The sequence below is a fragment of the Rhea pennata genome, chromosome 14, assembly GCF_028389875.1.
Source record: "Rhea pennata isolate bPtePen1 chromosome 14, bPtePen1.pri, whole genome shotgun sequence".
Classification (NCBI taxonomy): Eukaryota; Metazoa; Chordata; class Aves; order Rheiformes; family Rheidae; genus Rhea; species Rhea pennata.
In genome coordinates this window covers 2639010-2665516 of record NC_084676.1, presented here as the reverse complement: position 1 = coordinate 2665516, position 26507 = coordinate 2639010, and the positions used below count along the sequence as shown (strand labels likewise).

General features: G+C 44.3%; 1 protein-coding gene across 1 annotated transcript; it reads right to left on the bottom strand.

Annotated features, from left to right (window-relative positions):
- Positions 1 to 591: 591 nt before the first annotated feature.
- On the bottom strand, positions 592 to 25060 carry ECSCR (endothelial cell surface expressed chemotaxis and apoptosis regulator). The gene is made up of 11 exons (XM_062587201.1): positions 24927 to 25060; positions 11962 to 12003; positions 11318 to 11368; positions 9032 to 9151; positions 8432 to 8479; positions 6100 to 6147; positions 5390 to 5488; positions 3989 to 4087; positions 3141 to 3177; positions 1794 to 1893; positions 592 to 1248 (listed from the first exon to the last, which is right to left on the bottom strand). Exons 1-11 carry the CDS (start codon positions 24982 to 24984, stop codon positions 1240 to 1242), a joined length of 711 nt encoding a protein of 236 aa, XP_062443185.1. The 5' UTR covers positions 24985 to 25060; the 3' UTR covers positions 592 to 1239.
- Positions 25061 to 26507: the final 1447 nt, after the last annotated feature.

The window sequence follows — 26507 nt, the reverse complement described above, 5'->3', positions numbered from 1 at the left end:
TAGCATATAGGCCAGGTTAGCTTCATTTTTTAAATAGCCTATTCAGGAACTGCAGAACAGGGCATCTGCTTTTTTTGGTGCATCAGGAAGCTATAGGAAAGCAGTGGAACAAATGATTGAAGGTCTCCCAACAAACTTGGACTACTAGCCTTTATGAAAGTGGCTTTTGAGCTCCAGCTGTTATCCCGGAAGGGGTTGCCTAACCTCTCCTGAAGATAGTGTTACGCATCTGGGACAGAATGAAAGTTAAGGCAGTAGGAACATCAGAATTAATGACATCTTGAAGACTGAATATGGTAGGTTATTCCCCCCCCCCCCCCCAAAAAAAAAATCTAGTCATGTGAGCTTCTGCTGTTCTAGGTGGTTGTCTTTTCTGTGATGCTGTTGCAGTAGACAGAAACAGCTCAATAGTGGCTTTTCTTGTGGCCCCTTCCTTTCATAGTCAATCCAAACCCTATCTAGGCAGAGACCTTGTTCTTTATACTTAAAACAGTGAGTCTTCCTTATTGTGAACATGATGGACCTGTGGGAAAGTGATCTGTTTGGCTGAAGTTCAGTTATTGATTAAAAAAACAGGAACAAGAACAAAACTTAAGGTGGCAGTTTGCATTTCAGCAGCACCTTTAATTCATGGCTCTCCAAATGCTCTACAGACATTGATTAATGTAGCCTCACAACATCCCTGTGAGGTAGGTGAGTATGATTATCCCCATCTCTGTGGGGACCCTGAGGCACCAAGGAGAAAAGGCTGAGCAACTGTGCTTTGATGTGACCCAGCACTTGGGCAGTAGGTCCTGTTACGCCTTCAGCTTCAGATCATGCTTTTAAATGCATGAGTTTAGCTCAATCAGGAGCTGTATTGGTCAGTTGTGTGGCAAGCCTGTGACTGTCTGGCACAGACTCTAAGGGCCGTTAGTCAAGGGCAGCAGTTTATCGGCCAAGTGGTAGTTCCTTGGTGCTTCTTGCTGTTGGAATAATCTAGGAGTTTGAATGCATATCAAAAATATGGTTAGATATCAACCATTGAGGGTGGCAGGCAGTAGCTAGAGCAAGCCCTTAGACCCAAGATGGGGAAGCTATGTGGGATGATACAGTAAATGTATTGATCAGAAAGGGCAGAATAACTTATATATATTAAAAAAGAAAAGCCCACCACTGCTCCTTCCCCAAAGGAAAACAAGAACCTAGAAAGTCACTACTGGGTGTCAAATGTCAGCTTCTAGCTCTGGGTCATTATCTTCATAGCACCTAAAAAATGAAAAAAAAAAACATGATACTTCAGTAGCCTGTTTGGGCTGGCAAAAGAAATTAAGCAAAGTGTTCCCTCAAACAAAATCAAATTTTTAATTTAGCTTTCAAACAACAAAGTGATGTGAACTACTTTTTTGGAATGGATCTTAGAGTACTGACAAGAATGTACTGCAACATCACTAACAACTCTACAGAACACAGGGAGCTTCGACTATAAAATGAGACCCTGACTTTAGAAATCTAGCTTATTTGTCTGTTAATTTAATAACAAACCACCCTAGCACTGACTAGCCCTGGATAACGGCACCTATGTACATGAGGTACGCTGGACACGTCAGAGTTTACGCAGCTTGGATAAACTTCCTGGGCAACCAAATTTTCACCAGATTCTCTGGAACCAGTTTGGATCTCTATGACTTTGATGGTGTTTAGCACTTTTTAACACTTTTCTGAAGGAATAAGAGAGAAAAGGGAATACCTCAAAGGCAAGCAAGAGAAGTAATCCACAGCTAACTATAAAAAGCAAGACTTAAAAGGGAAACCTTTTCTGATGGTGGGTAACTTATGCTGTTGTTCATGTTGATGTTCTTCATGGAAATCAGAGTGATGCTGTTATCCTTCTCGCTTGTGCCTGCAGAGCAGCTGTCAACAAGAGAAAGGTATTAAGAGACCTGCAAAATGAGAGAAGGAAGTCTCTTTGCACACAGTTGCAGACAAAGAGGCAAGGCTGAGGCACATTGGACCTGGGTAGATTGGGAGCTTCCCATCTCCAGGTGACTGACTCAGGTGCAGCCCATGAATGGAGACGGGTCCATCCAAGGCCTGGAATTGTCTGGCATTGTCTCTAGCTCTGGATTCATGGTCCTGATGGCACCCCTTGAGACTGAAAGTGTGGATCTGCTCTTTGATCTTTTGCCATAATTCAGGCACGTTCCTAGTAGATAAATTCCCCATGCCGTGTCTGTGTCCAGAGGTCTCTGGAGAAAGAAGTGGTGCATTCAGACAAATTCTGATACACAGCTGGTTTACCTAATGGAAAACACCACTGATGGGATTCCCCTTTCTCGCTAGCCTAAGGGCTGGGATTTTCTTTTAGTGCCAATGGAGAGTGGAAGATCTTGGGGATTAGGGTGCCTCTGGGCACAGTTCTCTGGTGATATGTCGTGCCTGAGTGGTTGAAAGTCACTTGGGTCATGATAGTTGAGAGTGTTTAGGAACCATGAATGTCACTGCAAATTTAGCACCTACGGTGCTAAATTCCTTGTGTCCCTTCACCCTTTCTAAAGCTGGATTGCTACCTTAGTAGGAAATTATCAGATAGAAAAGCAGGCTCAAGAGCTTTTGGAACTCAGTTACTCTTTCTCCTCATTTTAGTTTCCTTCCAACTTCTGTTCCTTTTGCTTTCCCTCCTGCAGCCTCTCCTCCTGGATAGTGGTGATGGGCTGTGAGGTTCAGGCAGACCATCCTCCACTTGATGTTTCTTTTCCAAAGCCCTCTGGAGTGGCATCGCCCTTCTCCCACACTTGCTGATAACTGGAATAGGGATCTTGGAAGTTATTTTTTGGGACCTGATCTCCTCTTACTGGCATTACTTTGAGATTTGGAAGCCCAATTTTGGACCTCAAGTCTGTATCTAGGTGATGAACCCTCACAGTTATCAGTGCAGTTCTGAAATTAGACCTCTGAATAAGTGACCAAACTTCTAACTTTGACTCCATCAGGTACAAGACAAGGCTGTTGGCACTATTTTTTTACCCATTCTTTAAGTTCTGAAACACCTCCTTCCACCTGAAATAACCAAAGCTGCCTCCTCTTGTTAAAATTAGTTCTGGAATAAAATACATGCTTTCAATAGGATGTGTGTAAGTGAGGTCACTGGACAGTCTTACCTCTCTGATACCACGGAGCTCCCTGGCTTCTGCTTATCTGGAAGGGGAGAAAAGTAGTTGATATGTAGGTGAGAACATCGCAGCTAAGCAATAAAATAAGTCAGCTATATTCAGAATTGCATTGTAAAGGATTATAAATGACGTCCAAATGAGATTAGATACTTGAGAGTTGGTTAGAGAAACTGCTTCAGCTAACCTTGCATTTTTACAGACAGACTGAATGTTTTGCTGCTTATGTAATTGCTGAATTCCTTCGGGCTCTTGGTGGTTCTCTGTCTTGCCATAGAGCAACCTTGCCCTCTAGTGGGTAGTGCTCAATGAGAATTGGGATTCTGGAGAAAATGAGTACCAAACTCCAGAACTGTTTTGCTGAAGGCGCCAGGAATGTGCGGAAATCTGCAGTTCTTAACTGCAGCAAGCACAGCAACCTTCCTTCTGCCTCCTTATGCAGATGGGTCTGGACTGAGACACCAAAGAGCTGGTTGCACATTCCTAATTGATAACTCTGTATTCCAGTTTGGCTTTAAACCTCTCTCCCTTCCCTCTCTCCCTCCAGCAACACGTTTCATGAGCTTTTAAAAAGGAATCCTTTCATCTTTAAATAATTGCCAAATCAACATAGAAGCTGGTAACTTGTTGACTATGAAAGAAAAGACAGGCACAGGATATACCCAAGCATGAAAAGCTCTGATTCAGGCGTAATTCTGATATATAAGTTATTTTTGTACATTTTAAGCCTAGCTTCGGCTGAAAAGAGGCGCATGAAGCAGTGAAGTCTACTACCTCCTAAACGAATGGCACAAGGATGTACCTGAAATTCCTAAAACCCCAAATGGGCAGGCAAATACCTTCTGAGTCCTTTGAACGGTTGCACTTGAACCTCAGGCTGACCACGCTGACAAGGATGATCACAACCACTATCAGGATGACTATGAAGCTGATGACACCTGGGGATGGAGGAAAGAATCGTCTGCCATTGATATGGTGGTAGTGTGCCTGCCCTTGGCTGCTTGGGTTGTGGAGGGACTTTGCCTCAATGAAAAATTTGAGTCTGAAAGCAATGCATCATTTATCTGTAAAATGAACAGGGCATGTAACATCCAGAGAAGTAAATAATGACTGGAGTGAATGGCTTTATCTCAAGTTTTAGCATCAAAGGCCTTTTGATAAATGGGTACAGTGCCAAGAGGGCAGAAGTCAACTGGATTACACGAGGGGTTGATTTGGGTCATTATGTCTCTTAGTTGAGAAATCTTATCTTAAACATTTGTAAAGTCAGATAAAAACATAATGTAAAGGGGAGAGAGAAGCTAGAGATTGTGAAAAAATTGTTACCGGTTTCATAAACCAATGGCCAAACACAGGTTTGATTCTGATATTTAGCCTCTATAAATCAAACTGTTCTTTGCACAAGGATCTTGCTTCAAGACTCCTTTTGACTGCCCTTGGAGGATATAAAGCAATGATACTTATGAATTTAACACTTTTTTGGTAAAAGCTTCTGAAATATGGTTTTCCTGTAGTGCAGTGAAAATGTGCAAATTGTTTTTGTTCTTTGGGGAGGCAGCAGAGCCCAGGGAAGAGTGGGTGTCTTAAGCCTAACCCATGCCTATCTTCAAAGCTATTGACAGATTAAGGTATGGCATCTCTTGCTCCATCCTTACACAATCTCTGAAGGATGCGGAGGACTTGATTGCTCCCTGCCAAGCGAGACATAAAATGTATGGGTGAAAGCAGTAAGGCAGGGCTGGGAATGCAACCCCAGCAGGTTCGCAGGGGAGAAAAAGAAGGTTGTCTAAGCTTCTGGGCAGGTAGCATATTTATTCTACACCCTGTTAGGGAAACCAGGGCATGGCATGGGATAATTTGTGCCTCTTGCTTTAACACAGAGCTGGAATGTAGCTGGGACAAATACTGGTGGAAACAAGATCCCAAGTTCAGGTATGCCGCGATGGACTTTCAGAATGCCTGTCTGTGGTATTTTAGGCATGAATGGGAGTAACTGTTACTTAGATTCTTTACTACCTGATGACAAATCTTTTTCTTTCTTTGTTTCTTTTTTCTTTTCTTTTTTTTTTTTTTTTTGGAGGGTTTTCCCTTGCACTCAGACTTCAAAATTGGGCATACTGAAGAGGAAAACGGAGGAGTTGTTTCCCAGGGAAGCCTAACTGCTGAAGCTAGGTCTCCAAAATCGACTGTCTTGGCAAAACAGAACTCCCCTTGTTTACCCAGATCAAAAAAGACCTTACCAAAAGCTGCCACTGTCAGTGGTGATTTACCATCTGTAGGAGTCGGCGTGGGCAGGTAGCCAGAGGACTCTGGTGTTGGAGTAACTGTTTGTAAGATGCCTGTGAGAGGGAGGGAAAATTTAGCTTTATATAAAGATTTTCTTCCAAGGTGAGAAGACAATTCCTAGCAAAGTTACAGGGCTTATCACTTCACCTTATTGAAGAGAATAACAGTGGATCCTGGACCAGCTCCATCAACATTAACAGCAAAGTGACCAAGACCTAAGCAGGCATCAGAGATTGCCTTAGTGAGGCCCCTTTTATCAGCAATCTCTGTCAGCAAGTGATATTCTCACACTTAGTATCTTCTGCTGGGGTAGCAATGAGAAAGCTGAGCATGGTAGGTAGAGGGATTGATCTGGTGGTGTATCTGAGGATGGAGCCTGTCCTGTCTCCCTCCTTTTATGAACTCTAACTCTCATACTAGCACCTTTCCTGCCTTGACTAGCCACCAGTCTTCTCAGGTTGAGCAGATTGCCCAAAAGAAGAGCTGTTTCTGTGCAGCTTTACAGATTTTTCGAGGACTAGATGGAAGAACCAGTAGCCCTCAGGTGTTCTGGTTAGCTCTTCACCATGCTGCCTTGAAGATAGCAGTATGATGGCGTTGTTGGCTGTGAGAAGGACTGTAAAACATCCAGTGTTACTTATTTCTCTGTGCAAGGAGAAAGCACCTTGAACTGCTGAGGTTGTAGTAATCTTGCTTCTCTTGGGCTCTTGACCTGGACAGAGGAAACATAGAGCATGAGACATGTACCTGAAGACAGTGTAACAACCAAAAGAATTAATGGAAGTGCTAGAGAAAAGAATAGTTTCACAGTAATGATGGGGATGTCAAAGAAAATAGGGTATTCGTTTTCAGAGTGAAACCTTCTCACCAAATATACTTTGTACTATTTGCCATATCTAAAGAAAACTCAGGGGAACTGTTCAGATTCAGTTTCTGCAATCCCAACAGTTTTCAGGCAGATACAACAATTAAATACTGGAGCAGTGGACTGAGAAGGTTACAGATTTGCCCTTGCTCACAAATTTTAGATCAGACTGTGTTTTCTCTAATCAGATTGTATTTTTAGAACTTCTGCAGAATATGGGTGTGAGTTGACCGGTTGACATACCTTGGACTTGGAATTACTGGATATGTTATCTGGAAATATGTAAGCTACGCTGAGGTGAGCTGATTTGAGTATCTTCTGCTGGGATAGCAATGAGAAAGCTGAGCATGGTAGGTAGAGGGATTGATCTGGTGGTGTATTTGAGGATGGAGTCTGTCCTGTCTCCCTCCTTTTATGAACTCTAACTCTCATACTAGCACCTTTCCTGCCTTGACTAGCCACCAGTCTTCTCGGGTTGAGCAGATTACCCAAAAGAAGAGCTGTTTCTGTGCAGACCATATGTAGTCTAGCTGTGGCAGTGTAGAGGGTTGTTCAGCCAAGGACTCCAGTTCTCGGTGGGATGAACTGGCTTATATGAAGCTCTTTGGTTTGTGACAGCTGCTTCCAATGCTTATGTAGGCAATTTTAAAGCCAGCCTATGTATTTCACTTGTACAGTGATACGTCCCTTGATTTTTTGATTGGTATGTTGAAAAGCCAGAACTAATTATCTGCCTTGACCTTATTAAACAGCTACAAGCATTGTCAGGATGTTAAAATTGATACTTCAGGACTTCAGAAGATCATTTGTAGGTCAAGTAGGATCTCCTTTCTTCCTTTCCCATCCTCTCCCTCCTCCCAAGAAATTGGCCACAGCTACGTGCTACCTGAAGACTGTAAAACAGCTACTGTTGTTCTGAAGAGGAGTGCAGCTGTCCTATGGGCTCCCACAGAAACTGGATTCCCATCTTGCAGAAAATATCAATGTTTTAAAGTATCATTTTGTACAAAGTCAGAAGAAAGAGTGGAAATATGAAACCAAGATGTGGAAGAGAACTACTTGCAAATATAGGAATAAAGCCTTCCAGCACGTTAAAGTAAAATATGGATTCAAATTGACTTCACTCTAGATATGAAGAAGAAAAATTTTTGCGGTTAATGAAGAATCTTGGCATAGATGAAGCATGTCCTCAAAAAAACCTCTTTTTTCTGAAAGAACAAATTTAACTTGTTCAGAAACCAGTAACTGCATGGAGCAGAATAGTCCTGAAAAATGGTGTGCTTCTGTATAATTTTTTTTAATGGCTATCAAACCCTTTGTTTCATTCTGAAATTATTCTTTTAGCTACAGTGAGTAGAGAGAAACTGCGGTTTGAGCCTGGCCTGGATACCCATTTCTTGGGAAATATTGGGTCCCACACAACAGGAGGCTTCTGCTGATACTTCTGGAAGTATCAGCAGCATTTCTGTAGTCAAAGATATATTGCGTTTTTCTGATAAAGCAGCATTATAACTAGTATTAATCTGCTTTAATTAAAGGATTCTTGGCTTAGCTGGGCCCAGACATGCTGGTTGGACATCTGTGCAGGCAGAGCTGACCCCAGGATTTTAACTTTACATGAGTGAAATTTGGGGAAGCTTTGGGAGGTAGGCAGAGAAGCAGTGGAGTTTCTCATTCTTGATCAGTGCAAATTCTTGGGTCTGAATCTTTAAAATGAAGAATCAATGCAGTTATTAGATTTAAGTCTTCCCACTGACTTTCCTGGATTCCTGCTGTTATTCTGAGAAAAGTCTTACTGAATTCTCTACTTTTTGCTTACAAGCAGGGTTAAACAAACTGTCAAAACAAAAGAGGGATTTTTTTTTGAGGGTGTTAAAAGGACCACCTTATTTCTAAATGTAGATTAATCTTTCAGCTGTTGAAGTTATCAGTCAGAGGATGTTAAGTGAATTTGGTCTTCTGTTTTACTGACTGATTGTAAGGATACTAGAGCTGATTTGGGGTATTACTGATGGCTCAACCCCAAGATAAAGACTAGTGCTTAAATAACCTGCACCATGTAAATGAAGGAAGTTAATTGCAGTGAAACATTGTCTAAATTTATCAATCCTCTGTAATAAAAACAAAATACCTTGAGTTGATGAGGTTGCTGGTTTTCTGCTTCCATTAGACTTTTCATCTGGATAAAGAAAACATAGGAAAGGAGACTTAGCATAATTAATAACAGTTTCAAGGGTTCTGGAGAGCTGTTGGGTTCCTTGGCAAAGAACTTTGTTTCTAGGCATGAAACTTCCCCTCCAAGCATAAATAAAGCCATCCGGCTCACAAGCCATGTCTAGCTCACACAATCATTGGAAAGAGCGTGCCTAAGATGTGAGCTTTGGGAGAGCTGTACTAGGAAGACTGTGGGTGCCTATAACTCTTTCTGAGAGCATCACCTGGTACAGAATGCCATCTGGCTTTCCTGGCGTGGACTTGCTCCAGATCATGGCTGAGTTCAGCCCTGTGCTTTTGGGGAGCTGGAACGAGCGACTTCCATCAGCAAGATGGTGAGACCGCTTCAAAAGAGTGCTAGCACTGAGCAATTCACGTGGTATGAAGTAGCCCAGACTTTCTGATGCCTTCAAAATCTCTTGCAAAAGGGAGGGTTCACAAACAGGAGCACTGATCCTGCAGAAGCAATAATTTATTGGTTTTCCATAGTTATATGAAGGCAGTTGCAGGCACTTACCCGGCACGGATGATGTTAATGTTGTTGTAGAAGTGGTAGAGCTTTTGGTTGTATTAACCAGGCCCAAAGTGGTGATATTCAAGTGAGCTGTTGTTGCTGACTTTACTGAAGTTGAAGGCTCTGTAGAGTAAGCTCAGGGTTAATTGAAATAGCTCTATGTACTACGGGTTCTGTTCAGAAATGTTCGGTATGTTTTTTTGAAGTGAAATCTCAGGCCCCTTGGAGATTATGGAAAACCTACTAGACGAAACATTGAGCAGCACAGACAAAAAAAATCCTTAGTTCTGCTCAAGCTTTGGTGCTTTGGCATTAACTTTTGCCTTTCTGGCAAGGCCAGTCGGGTATAAAGAGGTGCTGAGCTGACAACTCAAGAGGTGCATGGCAAAAGTTCAGTCTAGTTTTGCTACCACTTTTTTTTTTTCACTTTTAAAATAAGTATTTTCATCACATTAACTAGCTAGAGCTTCCAGGCACCAACATGCTGGCTTACTTGTTTTGACACGCTAGCTTTTATGTTTCATTTCGCTAGGAGTCACTAAACAGCACGAATAGTTCAATTCTTGCAATGGACTGAAGGCTTTGGCATTTTTTTTTCAACTTGATGTTCAAAGCAATGTAGTGAGAACATGAACCTCATGCATGTAGAACGACATGGTAGGAAGGAAAAAGCTTTCCATAAACTTCCTGCGAGGAAGAGTGGATCACCAAGTTTGATTTTATAGGCAAGTTATTTGTCTCAACTTCTCAGGGATTTACAGTAAAGATGAAAAAGGAGCAAAACCAGTTTTAAGTTTTTGACTTTTTAGGTTTTTTTCCTCTTTTTTCAACAAAATGTTTCATGAGAATATTTATGTTTAGGAGTAAGTTTCTTCTTTTGCAATGCATAGGAACAGAATCTCAAACATGTCGAGTGCTGGGCACATTTTGGGGAATTTGACTTTTTCTTTTAAATTTGGGGGTTTCTTTGAAGGGTGGCGTTATGTTTAGAACAGAAATTTTCAGACAGAGTAGGAATTACATCTCCAGAGATCTGTCAGTGGAAGAACAGATAAGAGTCTGGAGCTGAAGAGATCCCATTGCATGTTATTTGGTTTTGGTATATTTGCAGACTGAAACATGTAACGCTTTGCTAACAACTCACTGTTCCTACTTCCAGGGCTCCTATATGACCATGACACATGGGGCTGTCCTGAAGGCAGCTGCAGCAGGAAAAATGAGAATAAAGTAAGGGAACTCTGCAGAGGTTCATACTATTTAAATATCATCTGCCATTGAGAGTGATTTGATTGCTGATTCTGTGGAGATAGATAACAAAGCAAAACAGTCATCTTTAACGACTAGGTTAAACCTAAGGCAATGTTGTGACCTTGTACTGTCACAAGCATCGTGCTGTTTAGGGTGCCTCCCTAAATTGCCTAAAAATTCCCTAAATTCCCTAAAAAATGCCTCTTTGTGCCTCCCTTTTCCTCTTAGGGGAATGGGGAGCACATTAGCCTGCTTTGTATGTGAGGTGCTGAGGGTGTGCAAAACACTGGAAATTGGTAGTTATTTAAAAAAAAAGTGTAGTCAGACTTATCAAGAAATCAATAACAATAAACAAGAAGTAAATGTAATATGGGGAAACTCATAACAATGGCTTTATTACTGCTACTTCCGTTACAACAGTGCTCAAGAACCAAGGCCAGACCTGACCGTGAGGGGCTGTACATGCACATACTACACTCAGACCGAACAGTCCTTGCACTAGACGGCCTCTTAGCAAAGTGTGTGATGACAGGACACAGTGACGCAGATGCAGCCCAACCTGCCGCCTTGGCTGGGTTTGGGGGCGTGCATCCCTTGCACGCACGCGAAGTAGTAGCTCCAAACCCAGGGTTTACCCCTCTCCATGAGGATCCTATCTGTGTTGTGACCCTGCTTCTCCCCACTCTGTTTGGTGATTTTCCCCATTCTTACCCTTATCCCTTGATCCTTTTGGGGTAACCTGGCTGGATCACAAGCCCTTAATGCCACAAAATCCTCTTCTTCCTTCGTATGACAAAATCTTCTTCCTCCCCACCACTATACTCTTTTAACCTGCTTCTGGACAGCCTAAAAGGACTGATGTACATACAGAGCATTTACAAGCCTGCCAGGATGCCCTCAGGGTCCCAAAGCAGTGTAGCTGCACTCTCAGCTCTTCAGAAGAGCTCTGATAGTCACCATCCACTGACATGGGGTGTCCGTAACAACCCTTGGAGGGGGGAAGGGGGAGGCACAAAGTACTTCTCCTTTGGTATGCATTACCTGAGGTATGGTTCTTTAGTTCAGGGCTGTGCGTTGTTGTTTGAGACTGACCTGTAACACAAGCAGAGAGTCATGGAGGAGACATCTTCTACACAGGTGCTCCTTGTTGATGGGATCCCCTTAAGGAAGTTTAAAGGATGGAACAGAAAGAGGCTGTTATACCTGATAAAGCTGAGGAGTGGCAGGAGAAAGAAGTGCCAAGGAGAGCATTTGTCATTGATGTGGGTGTAGAAGGCATGGGCAAAGGAAGGCCTGTTACCAGAGAATAGCTAGGAAACAGCTGAGAAGAAAGGGGCAACCTTACCTTCCGTCCTTCACTCCCTCTGCTTTTGAGACGCCTCATGAAATGGGGTACCCCTCTCATCCAGACAAGGCTGGGCAGAGAGAGCAGAAAATAGGGAGCTGCCAGGGTCACGTATCTGGGGTTAGGTGTCTTCTCTACAGGCCTTGGAGAGTGAGGGGAATTGGTTATAAATGTGGCATGCAGAACTGGGCAGTGCAGGGTCCCGTGAAAAGGCACTTTAGCAGATGGGAGGGGTTTGAATCTGGTTCCCATTTGTGATCTCTCCATCTGCATCCACACGTGGCAATGCACACACACATCCAAATGGACTTCTAAAACAAGATTAAAATCCAAATGGTACCTGCTACAGTGTGGGCAGACGGTTCTGTGGAGGTTGCAGTACCTGAAATGAAACAGCAACAGTTTTAACGATGCTAATGTGTGACAATCTGGCACACACCAATGTATCAATGTTCTTGCTAGTTGTGTGGTTTGGGTTTTCCCCATTTTTTGTAGGGACTGATTTTCAAATACATCAATTTTCCCAAAAGCATTAGCTAGGAAGTAGGTAACAAACTAGGAAGTAGGTAACAAACAGTTTGAGAAGTAAAAGTATTTGGTTAAATATGGAATATTAAGTTTATTCTGAGCAAATTACTACTGGAGTATATTCAGCCAGGATGAATGCTCTTCTGTGGCCATCCCCTCCCCAGAATGAAGCAGGGTGAGAAAAATCCACCTGAGAGCCAGGCTAGCTGGACATGGGAAGAGGGGCTGAGGGTGCACAGATGAAGTCAAACCCTTTAGGGAACCTTCATTTGCTCTTATGTGAAAATGCCAGGCAATATAAGTGGAGTCATTCCCCAGCCTCTAGCTCTTTCTTGGCAGAGAAAAAACGTTTGAATTGGTTTCTGAAGCTGCTTAAAGAGTTAAGACACCCTGGAATGCTTTGTTTCATTGAGGCCTTGATGGATGAGATTTGTAAAGGTCTCTAGACTGTTTTTCTTCCTGTCTCCTACCTTCTGTCTCTGGCATTTGCCTCCTGGGGAGCTGGCTGAAGCCTTGTGGCTGTGTTAGTTCTGACCTGGTGAACTGGTGGGAGGCTGCAGCTTGTGGACTGACTCAGAGGTGCCTTCCTTAGTGGGTAGAGTTAGGATGGTTGCGGACAGAGTTAGGTTGGTGCTGGAGGAGTGTATTGCACTGACTTCGCTATCGCAGCACTGTAGGTGTTGCAGAGAGTCTCTAGTTTTAGTTTCTCAGCTGAAAGGTTTTTCTTTTTGTTTTTGAATGTATGCCAAGGCATCCCTGCACCAGTCCTCCATGTTGTCAACTCTTAGGATGTCTAAGACTTTTCTTTAAGCCTTAGCACCTGGAATCCTATGATAAGCTGAGATGCCATTTCAAAATGTTGCCATTTAAAAAGGGAAGTCCAGTGTCCAGTTCACATAGTTGGGGACAAAAACTAGAAAATGTGAGCAAAATATACTTTAAGTGCTAAGAAATCAAAACCAACTGGTTTAATTTTGAAAATGTGACTTTGAATTTATTTTTTTAATGCAAATGCTAATCAGCATTTTAGTAATTATTGCTGGTGATACTCACGCTGCCAAAAGATTCTTCAAAGAAACTATATTAGAGCTAAAGAAATCAACTGAACTGATCCCCACCGGTGACCCATGTGAGCTGACGGGTCCTAAAGGGTTCAAACAAAAAGGGAGAGCAAGAAACACTGAATCCTTCCGGCTCGCGGCCCCCCTCGTAATGCCGCATAGTGCTGTGTGTTTGGAACAGCGGGCTGATCAGGTGTAGTGCCCTCGCGGGAGACCCGGGGGTGACAGAGGCAGAGAACCGGCAGAGCACCACCAGCCACGGTGCTTGCCCTCCTGTTGTTTTACAGCCCAATTCTGCAATCTCTCCATACAAGATTCATAACAGCTACTGCTATACCTCTGTCGGGAGCAGGCCTGCAAGAGAGCTAATCTTCAGGCTGCCTTTCTCCTCAAAGAGAGGATCACACGCTTCTAAAACCCTATTGATCTGATCTATTTTGGACTTCTGCCTTACAGTGAAAGGAGCCACAGCCTGCAACATCCTGTTTCTCACCCGGGGCTATAGAGGTAGTGTAAATAAGCATAGTGGTAGGCGCCTACATTGTACTGTGGATGTCTGAAAAAGGTCGGCGAATCCCACCCGCCCTGATGGCGGCATAGATCTGGAATGAGAGACTGCTGCTGCTGTGAGTTGAGACTTGTTCACCAGTGCAGGCAAAAGCAGGCTGTGGCTGGAGGAGCTGTCGAACGCGGGGCTAGTTTTGCCCCTGTAGCCCATGTGAGGGAGCAGTAGAAATCTTTAGCACACAGTGTGTGCCCGTTATTGCAGCTTGGCTCGGAGCCCACCCCTCGGGGGACTGTCTGGGTCTAGTGAACTCCTGATTGATGTCATCTTTCTCATGTAACTATCTTGGAGCCCTAACTGTTTTTTCCTCTAAGCCTTTATGAAAAGGATCCCAGCCCAACTGGAATGAAAACAGTATGTAAACCACAATGAATGCATAATAAAACAATCTTTCCAGATAGGATTTGCCTAGAAAAATCATGCTTGAAAACTCTTCTATACTTTTCTGATCTAGCTTACTGGGCAGCAAGCTAGCAAAATCTGCTTGCATAGCAGCACTCGTACTGGGAAATATCCTTTCTGTGGATCTCCAGGGCCATGCTCTAGATAGCTTTCACTCAGACACCTGCAGAGAAGAAAGTGAAAGGATGGGGCTTGCTCAGCTCATAGGTAAGACTGAGAGGAGACATGATGGCAGTCTTTAGTAATCTAGAGAGGAAGGGGCTAATCAGTTCTCAACATCCACTGTGAAAAGGCCAAGAGAAAGGTCAGCTCAACCTGCAGCAAGAGAAAGGGAGGTTGGACAGTAGGAAATTTTAACACAGGGATCGTGAGTAGCTAGGCATGACTGCAAGGAGGATTTTGGGATATTCTTTGGGGGCTTTAAGGAGCAGGTTAAATGTACATCAGTCTAAAAACATAGGCAGGGTTGCAGAGAGAGGCAAGGTCATTTAGTGAATCAGTTAGTATAACTGAAAGACAGTCCTTTGGGCACACAATCTTCATCCTTAAAAAGGTAGAGATGCAATTTTGAGAAGGAGGAGTGCAGACTTGTCACATAAGATGCTGTGGGGCACTCTCTGCTCCCCAGAAGCCCAGCTGGCTTGGGCAAGAACGCCCAGTAACTTGGGCAGTTTGCATCAGTTTCCCAAGTTTTCTCTCTTGCTTTGTCACTGGCCTTCCTCTTCTCAAACAACATTACAGCACAAATGTTCTGGACATAGTTTTGCAAGTGCTTTGAGAAATACTCTGTATATGTACAACACACAATAATGTACTGAAATCATCTTGGGGCAAATATCTAGCTGCAGAATTCATGTAGCCCCTCTGTCTCCAATGTTCCCTTACAGAAACTGAAGCCATTATCCTGTCGCTTCAGTGGGAGAAGTAACTGCCTCTAACAGTGTATTTTCTTCTTGAAATTATCATAGCTTTTTGTAATGCCCATGTCATGTGAAAGCATCAAGAATCACTCCAATAGCTATTGTCTTCACTCAGTAACTTCTAGACAGCTTAGCTGATGCTTAATATATTTCCTTAGAGGAAAAGGGGAGATGAAGAGACTTCTCAGCTGGCAGTTTTATAATCCTTTTTTGGTGTAATTAAGGAGAAATCTGAAAGCTTGAACTGGGCCTCTGGGGAACAGGAGGAAGCTGAGATAAAGGGAGGTGACATTGACAGCTGCCCTATACTGTTAGACCTGCACGAGACTATCCCATGAGGCAGCTCAGGTACCCCAAGAACTACTACAAGAGGAAGAGGATCCCATTTGAAAGTCTTCCACTGCAGCTTAGCCCTTTGCTGAAGCCTAAATCAGAGCACTGACTTGTAAGGAGATATCATAAAATGATTTGCAAAATTAATCCTTGGAGTTACTATAAATAAAACAAGTAGGCAGGTATTCTCCAGAGCTAATTTTTTGAGGTTAACTTAGGTTTGTTCAACGGCCCCGCTGTATCCTCTCTTGTGCTAGCATAAATTTGTTTGGGCATGTGGTGCTCTGCATCATGGCAGTAATGTGGCCAAAGAACAGCTCGTTAAAGGTATTTGTTTTTCAGCTGGACCAGCTCCCTGCACAACTAGCACAGCAGGAGGGGCCACAGTGGGGAACGGGAAGAGACTTGAGGAGGCCCTGCTGCCCTGGAGAGGGGTTGTGGAGTGGGATGCCTGGCTTCTCTGAGGTGCCTGTGCCAGGCGGGCAGGACTGGGAGGGATTTTTCCCCTTGCCGCTGACCTGAACTCATCGATCGGTCCAGCTTCTGCTGGAAGGTGCAGCTTGCTCTTCCTACAGAGAGAGGGGATATGGGAGGAACAGGAAACGGGAAACAAAGAAAGCATCAAATCTCCTGCATGTCACAGGCTCTGAACTTCATCTGGCCAAGCAGATACGGACCTGTCTTGTGCCTTTGTGCTTTGTATCTGTTGTAGAAAAGTGACCAGTCTTGCTGTGAAGAGGCGAAGGGATGGAGATCTACCTCTCTTGGGTCTTTGTTTTCCAATAAATTACTCTGACTTCTGTAAACACAACAGCCCATTATTTTTAAGTGGAGCATGTCTGGCCCTGACTCTTGGCCACTGCTTCTTGTTATGCCTTCTCTGCCAACTTAAATAATCCAGAGTCCTGTTGTGTCAGGTGTTTTCTTTTGGGGAAGGTGCTTAGCTGCCACAATTGGATTAGAGCTAAGAGGTACAGACATGCACAAAACAGGAAGAGACCCAGCGCGTGTTTTGCGGGGCTGGGCAGCAGGATGGGTAAGGACAAAAGAAGTGCCACGTGTCGCAGCTCCCTGCGGGCTGGCCCGGGGGACTCTTGTGCCGATAGTGCCGTGATGCTGACAGTGGCACCTGGCCATAGCACTGTTTCCTCCCTGTATTTCTGGCAGCACAGCCCTGGTCCCTGTGTGAGGGAGTCTGGTCGTGGCTGCTATATAAACAGTGCTCAGGACACAGCCAGCACGGCTGTAATTGCAATAAACATCAAAGCCATTTAAATGACTTGCCATTGAGTGTGAGCACTGCCAAGCTATTTGTTGTTGCTTGTTTGGGTGCAAGTGATTTATAGTTAGATTGTGCAGTTTTTAGGTGGAGATTGGGAGCTTGCTGAGGGATTTACGATAGGAAACACTGCTTTATGCTCTTGCTGTAATGGGAAAGTGTTGATAACCGATCAGAGCAGTAGGGCCTAAGAGAAATGTGTCAGAACTGCAGATGTGTTTCAATTCTCTGACTCCGAACTAGAGTCTTTTTCAGTTAAATTTTTTCTGGAAGATGATGGATGAGAATTTTGGATTTATGTTATTTGTAATATTCCTTTTCTGACGTTAGATGCGAGTGTCACATTTGAAAGCATAAGGGCCCTTCCACATAGCCTGTTCCCGCTGACCCCAGCAGCTGGGAAGTTTCCAGAGCTGGCATCTCGTCCTACTATGTGCACCACCCTTCAGTGTAAAATGAAGAGAGACTAAATGAGTTTTAGATGTTTCTGCTTTGATATCTTGATTCTGGCAGTTTTAGGCATTTGAAGAGTGTTTTTTTTCAGCTTCTGACCAAAGAAAAGCACTTATTTTAAAAGGACCTTATGGCATGGTCTCAGTATACAGAATTGCTGCACATTTTCCCTGCTGCAGGAGAGACCTGGACCAACTGTTGAAAATATTTCAGTGGATTTATGCTGTCCAGTCTGTGTGTTGATAGACTGAAGAATTCACAAGGGAGAATCTTTGGGACCAGTATGAAGGCGCAGAAACTGGGACTGATCCCATTGCACTAAGAACTAATGAGAGAAGGGGACTGTCTAACCTGCTTGCAACATTTAGCACTGGACTTACTATCCTCTTCTCCTTCTCCAACAGCTTCTGAAAGAGAAGTGATGTTCTACCTGTGGTGTATACCCTGGCAGGGAGCTCTACAGCCTATCTAGCGCTGTACTGGCTTGCTGCACCAACATCACCCTGTGCTATTAGGATGTATAAACAAATGCTTTAGAAAAGAGATGGATAAAGGAGTTTTCTTGCTGTAGTACCTTCCAGCTTAGCCTCGCAGAAGCACTTCAGCTAATGTTTTCCCAACAACCTAAAATTAGATTTTTCAATTCATATATTTCCACTTCAGTAAAATGACCCATGACAAAAATACGCTGACCACTTAACACGAATTGCAGCTGTTTCCTGGGTGGAATGCAGCAGCTGTTGAAACAGCGATAGGAACAATACCACATGTTTGACTTTTATGTGAAGGAAAACCCTGTGTTAGAAGCTCTGCAGAGCGGCGAGCCTTGCAGATGTCTGAATCCCATTTTATTAGGCACCTGACAGGCACAGAAGAAAAGATGCCTCTGCCTAGAGGGCTGACAGCAGAACAGATAAGGCAGAAGATGCAAGGGAAAGAAAAGAAAGACCACTATTCTTTGTATATAGAATTAATAATTGGCAGTCTAAATCAGATCCCAGATCGACAGAGGTATTTAAACACCTTATTGTCCAACAAGATCAAGGAGTTTGGCAGCTCACTGCTATGGTCCTAGATTGAAATGACTTGGCGAATGTTTTATGGAAAGTTTAGAGAGAGCCAGGAATTAAACCCGGATCTCCTGAATCATTAAAAACAATCTTATCCTTCCTCGAGGGCTGAACCCGGGTCTGGGCATCCTCTGAGCATCGTGCTCTGTTCTCTCTGGTGAACTGTTCTGGAAACACAGCACAGCACCATTCTATCGGAAGACAATTAAAAACTACTTGAATTTAAAAAAACAAGCCAGAAGACAAACAATGTGGGGAAACTACGTGCACAGAATGGGCCCTGCCACATCACGGTGTGCGCTGAAATCCTGTTATCTCACAAACAACGCAGTCGCCACTGGAAGAGTAAAACAGCAGAGTTTTCTCCTCAGTGCAGCCCCCAAGCCTGGGCCATGCCTGTCTGGGCCACCACTGCTCCCCAACGTATGGAGAGTAAATACAGGCTCCAGATAGGCTGCTGACCCAGGGCTGCATCGCGAGCCTCCCGGCTCTTTACTGGTTCCAGTTTCTTCCACAGCCTGGTTGTTTGAGAGCTGTATGTTTGCAATGTTCTGTAATGCTGGTGCTGGGGGCCCTGCCATTCCCTTGGCTACGCCGCTCTTGGGGATTGACCGTCTGTCTCGGTGTTTGGTGGAGGAATTGCTCCGTGCTGAGTTCAAATGAAATAGCCTGAGGGGAGCAAGCTGTCCAGGCTGACTTCTGGGAGCCAGAGCCCGGGATGTGCTTTTTGCCTGCCTGTTGTTCTCATGCACTTAAAAAAAAAAAAAATAGTAGTTTTCCCCAGCAGATCTCAAAACAGCTTACAGAGAATTGGGGTACTTCTAGCTCTATTTTGTTTTTTTTTATATACATGGAGAAACTGAAGTACTGAACATGTACCATGAGTTGCAGGCTGTTTCAGGAGCACTACTTCACATCTTAGGCTACCAGCCAAGCTTCTGCCACTGTGCATGTCATGCTGCAAGTTGTCCTCATTATTTTGTAAGATTTTTGTTCCTCACCAAATGTGGTGTGCTGTAGGTGCTGTAGGAGATCTGCTGCTGAATTTGCTTGTTCAGTACACATCTGGACAAGCATCCACACAGCCCTGTGACAGTGCACAAATTACCATCCCCTGCAGCAGTACGACCAAAGTGATGGATTGGTGGTAGGGTGTCTCTGGCAGATACATTTATCACTTCTCCTGAAGTCATGGATGCTTTCTGCCTTAGTTCTCATGTTTTTGGGATTCCCCGAGTTTATTTGGGTGGAGAGGATACTGCTGATAGTAGATAATTTGTGTGGTGTTTGTGATACACCCTGTAGCAATGTAGCCTGCTGGAATCTGTTCAGCTTCCACCTAGTGACTGAGGAGAAAAAGGTTTATAAAGGACCAGTGGCATGAGGTATTCTTATAAATCCCATTCTTACCATTTTCTTAAGTCTCTTAGCTTGAACCTCAGGGTTCAAGGAAGAGGTGAAACAGTCCCTTCTGGAATATATTCGCCTCATACAGCATCGCTAGGGAGGTATTTTAAACTTGCTCCCTAAAATACTTAGTCTGAGTGAGAAGAAGCTGTTAAAGCTTCGTGATCAGATAAACTTCCTCTGGTTTCAGATTTTAGGTGAGTTAACCCACAGGTATCACCGAGGTTTTATCCACAGATTTCAAAGCACACTGCAGAGCAGGCCATTTCATTAGCCTTGTTTCACATACAAGGAAACCAAGACACGGCGATATTACGTGACTGTCTCAGTGTTAAGTGGCAAACACAAAAGGCAGGACACTGACAGGCCAGTGGTCCTACATCCTCATCCAGCACACCAACTATGACATGCTGCTTCCTAATGACTAATGTCAGTGTGATTCTAAGATGTTTAGCAGCTCCAGAGCCAACACCTCTAGTCAACGACTTAGAGGAAGTTATTGAATCAAATGTTTTGCTCCAGTATGTCACAGTTATCAGTGCTGGGATGAGTTGCCAATGCCAGGTTCATGGCTAGAGCTGGGATAGTTCCTCTGCATTTGGTCAAGCTGCTGGTATTTGTCAAAATAGGCCTGATGTTTTACAAGGCTCTTTACAAACCCATTTCTCAGTGCCAGACTGAAGCTGGGTCTCCTCACGCTGTGACCCAACTCATGCTGCAGGCTGTAGGAAACATGAAGCATCTCAGCAAGCGCTACTTCTGTGTGCTGCTCATGCCTCCCCTGCATAGTCTGTCTTTCTGCTGGACAAAACAGGGCCTGAAAGAGTTCAGAGTGAAGTTCTAGCTTCCCTGAGACTGGGGAGGCGAGATCCAAGCTGTCCTGCTCAGAGAGCCTGGGAGGCTTTGGGAGAGCACAGTTGCTTTGTCAGCTCTTGGCTGAGTGCCGTAACTGAGCAGCAGTATTGGGCCAGATCAGACCCCATCCTTTGCCTCTTTCCTCCTCCTCTTATGTGGGGAGCTATTTGCCTGGAGCTGTGCTACCCTGGGGAACATGCAAAGTCTACAGTTGTCCCTGGTCTCAGTGTGGCCGGAAAAGTGAGGAAATCTTATGAGACAAAAGAATGCTTGCATCTCCTTCCTCACCCAGTGGTGGCTGGTCCCACCGTGAGAAAGGTTTGCCTCGTTTGCTCTGGTGATGGGTGGACATGTTCCACGCACCTGCAGCCTCCTGTTCCACATTGCTGCAACAGACAGCTCAGCACGAGCGCTCTCTGCCTTCTCTTTGCATGGAGCAGTAATCCGTAGCTATTAGCTTGATTGCCCAGAGAAGGAGATCTGCAGTGTCCCAGTGGACCTGAGGGCATTTGGACTTGTTGCTAGGGGGGACCATGTCTTCCTGCCTCTGTCTGTACGTTATGTGGAAAACAGGGCTCGATGCTTGAGTTTTTCAAGGTGAGTTTAAGCTGGTATCCTCAGCTGACCCCTCAATAGCTAAAAGCATTTGGATTTGAATCTTGCTTCTCTACTATGATGTCCTGTCCCTTCACTGTGTCTGAGATAAGCACCCTTGATCTTGATGAATTGGGTCTCAAACCAGTGAGTTGCAAGTAGTCAGAAAATTATTCCTAAACTATGAAATCCAACTGTTAGTTAGGCAGTGACATTTAACCATGTCCCTGGCTTCACCAGATTTCTAGCAAATTTTACCATCTAGAGGCATTAAGGGTCAAAGGTTCCTTGAAACTTTTACACCTCCAACCACCACCACAGCCAGAGATACTGGAAAGGGCCTAACTCTTCATACGCCCTTATCCTATACTAGAATGATTCAGTGGAAAGGTGAAAACATGGCCCCCTGAGTCCGTAAGTCTACTAAGTAGACTAAATGAGAAGTTCCCCACTTCTCATGGCAGTGGTTGGGTCATGCTGAAGGGGCTCATCTGGGAAGCAGGCTCTGTTTCGTATCTCTTGAAATTGGCGTAACTAGACCTTTTAACTGTGATGCTTGGCAGTGCTGCCCTTTGCTGCTGTTAAACAAGGTGTTTTCCAGGCTTGGCTTAAGAACCAAGAATTATGTGCTTTCCAAGCAGGAGCATCCTCCATGTTGGATTACCAGCACTGTCTCCTCCAAAAGCACCTGCTGTTGACTCACCTATTGTAAGAGAACATAATTCCTGGAAACAGTGTCCAGCCAATTGTATCAGCTTTGCAGAGAATTGTCTGCAGAGTTACATTTCACTAGAAGTGAGTAGTTTGCTCTGTGAGCAAACATTTCTCCTGAACACCTCCTCCTTTGCCATTCTCCTACACTCTAGATCGGGGTCAAACTAGCCTCTCCTATTTGGTCAAGAAGGGTCAGGAAAGGATCTTGGGGTTCCCCTCAGGTATCATCTGGTATGATCAGGGACTAGCAAAGGAAACATCCATCCATACAGGCAGAGGAGACTTGTGCTGCAACTTAGTAGAGTAAGAGGCAGGATCTGAATGAGATGCCTTCTCTGGCTCTGCAGGGAGTGCTCAGGCTGTTCAATGGCAGTGCTCCACCACTGTGGGCTTTTCTGGCCATAAGCTTTGTCTGGTGAACAAGAAAGGGGTGAAGCTGCTCTGGCATTGCACCATGCTGCATCAGGAGGGATTGCTTTCTGCCTGTAGTTCCTCCTGACACCCAAGGCACTAGTGATTTTATTCCCAGCCTTTACTGAGAATACAAATCAAAATGGTCTGCAATACCATCTCTGCCACTACAGACATCTAATGTCTGTTGTCAAATGTACTTTTAAAAGCACTGTATTTTGTTGTTATTGGCCCTGGCATAATTTTTTAAATGTGTTTTTTGCAACTACCTGAGTGCCAAAAGAAAGGATGTATTCTGTCCTCATCTTCTGAGGAGCACAGGCAGAGAAGCAGCAAGAGTTGGTTTTGGGATGCACTGGTGTGTAAACACTGTGTCTGGAAGGTCTCCTGTCAGCTGGAAGTCTGTCCTTTAGTGGAATCTTATGTTCTCAGTTGCGTGTACGTCATACTTCTCGTGGCTTTAGCCAGTTGCTGCCTCTAGTGCAGATGAGGAAAGTGGTAGATGGACTGGCAATGGGAAAAATCTGTGGGATTCTCATTAGCTCCCCATGAGGATGTTTTTTGTGGAAATCTTTTGTCTGGAACATGCCAATCTGTTATAATGGAAACTGTTCACAGGAAAAGGTTTATTTGGACTTTTTTTTGTCAAGCACTGATAGTGGAAAAAACGTTGGAAACTTTCAAGACTTCTCATTTCAGCAATTTTGAAATGACAGGGTTTAATCATTCCCTTTGAAATACCTCTGAGCTTAGAAATTTAAAATAATGAATAACAAAATGTGCAAAAAGTAGAAAAAGCCTGTGCTGAAACAGACAATTACTAGTTTTCAGCCAGCTATTGAGCCCAACTTTGGGACAACTGTCTTGTGATATTATTTGTGATTTTTAGCTTTTCATCTTGGTGCAGTTTGGAAGTTCTCAGAATCTCCTACAACAGGGAACTTTCCCCTCCCTCTTCTCATCCTTGTCTTTCCCTGCTCTTCTTCTACTGTCTTTCCCTGCTTTTATACTACCCATCCAGTTTGTAACAGGTGCTCCAGCTCTGGCCTAGAAGATTGCACTACCACATCAACACCATCTTCATGGCCTTACAGGTGTTTTGACTGTAACCTGTTGTGCTCCAAAGCAAATTCTGTCACTGTGTCAAGGCTATCTCCATCCTTTTGATGCATAAGGAGACCACTGAGCTCTTATGCCATGTTTAAGAGCACCTAGCGCTCTTCTTTGGTTACTTATGTATCAGATAACCAGGAGCATCCCTGATCAGTCCTCTGTCCTTTAACTCAACCTTGTGTTTTCCCTTATGCAGAAACGTTTCCCCGAGTTGTGCATGCTGACGAAAACAGTCCCTGCCCCAGAATTTTAAGCAGAATGCAGAGGACAGAGTTGTGGACAGCAAAGTCAGTCACTGAGGGCTGATGGACAGGACAGTGGCAGGCTGTCCTGACGACATCCTTGCCACCTGATCCCACAACTGCGGAGGGTAAACTGTGAGGCAAATCTCTTGGGACACGGGGCAAGCAGCCAAAAATCCCACATGTAGGCAGGAGAGGGTGGATCTCAGTATAGTGCATGTGATCCAGAAAAGGCACCTGAAAACTTGTGTGGCATGCCCATGCAAGCTATAGCAAGTATTTTTATGGGAAAAGTAGCATTCTGGCCAGGCATTAAAAAGCCTCGTGGCACAGCAAAAGGGGCCTCAAAGCCCCTTCTCTGATACTGCACAAAATTTGCTCCTCTGGTGAAGCCAGCAGTATTCCCCCCAGCTAGAAGAGAAATTTTCCAATCTATATGCTCTTGTTCCTGACAATGATACCACTAGTAATTAAGATTCAATAGCACTATTTTTGGTTGTATGGATTGGTTTGTTTTCTGCTTTCTGTGCCTTTTAAAAATCCTGTTACCATAAACAAAGTGACTCTAATCCTTATGCAACTTCTGTGGTTTAATGATAAGAACCTGGGATCCAAGACACACAATATTATTACTTTTAGATTGCTGTCTATTAGAAATGGCAATAATATTGCTATCTGTTGCTTGAAATGCTTCTAAACTCGTGGCTACTACAGCCATCACCAACACAAGACGTGCCTTACACTGAAAGAAAAAATAACTGTCATGCTTCAGAATGGGAGACCAATTCCGTACAGATATGTTTACTTTATCCCACATCATAACTCGTATGTGAAAGAAAAGTTAGAATCAGAGCTATTACGACTCATTTTCAATAAGAATGATAAGTGTATTGCATGTGGAGTTCTTGCACATTGCTGTATGCTCTTTATATTTACATCAACAAGAGGAAAAATTACACTCAATCAAGGAAAACATTTTCCAGGAAAACTATGTCTTGTACATTTAAAAATACTGTAATCCTACCTGTACCTATATTTGTGAAAATACCACTTACTACAAAATACCTCCGTATCTCAGTACTTCAACAGAAACAATCCTTTTGTTAACTAGGAAACTGGCTGTTTTATTGCACTGCAATCCTTCTCAAGTAAACTTTGCAAAAGCTGACATGGCCAGGTATTTCCAAAGAGCCTCCTGCCTCTGGCTCTGAATTTAAAGGCTGAGCTTTCCAATGGCAGCTACTACAAACTCAGATCTCTGGCCAGTTCTCTTTGGTGCATACACGGAAGATAAGCTCTGAAAACCTGCCTGCTCTGCACCACAGAGCCTTCCTCGGCGTACGACTGAAGCACCTTACCTCTGAGAAGAACACAGCCAAATAGCCACAAGAGCGGATGGAGAGACACAGCCAGCATCTTCTTGGTAGCTTGTAACCGTACAGCCCTGCTAGGGCTCTGTCCATACTGAGAGTGAAAAAAGGGTGAGGAGAGATTTGCCTGCCTGGGTTGATTCTTTTAGAGCTTCCTGTAAAAGAATAGAAGGAAACAGACTGAATCCACAAGGGAACTCATGCCACGGAACTGTGTTTTTAGCCCATTATGGTTGAAAAGGATATGAGGCATAGTTTACCGAATGCGAAGGAAATCTTAGCATCATTTTGTTAGGGAATTCTGTTCTCATAGCGGGGGAGAATGGCAGTGCAATGTGCACAACGGTCCTGCCTGGCTTTGGGCCTCAGTTGCTTCTTTACAGTGCTTGTTTTATCAGAAACTGTGTATTTGTGTTGAGGGTCCACTGAGCACAAAGCCAGGACTTTGGGTTCAGCTCTGCTCCTGGCCTGGAGCAACTCACTCCTCTCCTCTGCGCAGAGTAGTGAGGGCTACAGGCTGGCCTGGTCCTCCCTGGGTGAAAAGCTGCTCCCGGGTGTCACTGGAGGAGCCAACCTTTCCTCTTAACAGGAGAGGGGACTTTCTTAAATCCTCTGGGAAGGGTTACAAGTGTCCATTGGAAGTATCTGCTGCTGGTGGGTACCCAGGACACGTCAGTTTTTGATGCAGCAACATCATTTCCCAGCAGGACATTCCAGGCTTTGAATAACCCTATTCCCAGCCTAAATGCTGCTCCCTACCTCAAACACTCTCTGTTAGGGGGCTGTGCCTGAATTTGTGCTGCTGTTTTGCAAAGGCTTTATTGCCTTCCACGGCGCGGAAGTCTGCAGCTGAAACGAAGGCAGGCAGCCCATGCGGCTGGGCGGCTGACACCCCGTGGCAGCTTCAAGCACATAGAAAACGAGAGCGGTTTTACTGAATTAAATCTGTCAGGGAATATTGTAATTAGAGGAAGAACTCGGCTGGCCTTTGTGTGGATATTAAGTTCAGCCTAACTAGGGGGGATTAGAGGGAACCCATAGGGGGTTGATTATTTTCTGTCTGCTAGGAGAGGAGGGGGCTCCTTCGCTTTCCTCCGAGCAGCTGGTCTGGCTGCTGTTGGGAGCTGAGCTGGGTCATGCCCAGGGCACCTCGGATCACAGAGGTTTCCTTCCCAGCTGAAACATGCTGATTTAGACATGAAAAAGAAAGAGAAACTCCAGGGTCTAGTTCTTCAGTGAGGGGAGGAATTGAAAAATCAGTGCAGTGGTCGGCTGTGCTAGCAAAGGCTTTTGGGGCATTTGGCTTCTTGACTCTGACTTTGTGACTGAGAAGTGGCAGGAGCAGAGCCTTTGGCTGTTAGCACGCTTTCTGCTGAGATGAGACGCAGGCTGTCAGGTTTTCTGTGTCTGTTCATGTTCTGGTCTGTCTGTGTGTCCCCTGCTGGTATCAAAGGGAAGGAGCTACCATATGCTTGATGGAAATAGGTGGCTGCAGGGGAGGAAGGAGGCTATCTTAGTGCTCCCGTGATGGAAAGCTACAGTATTGGCCCATCTCAGAAGAACCATGCC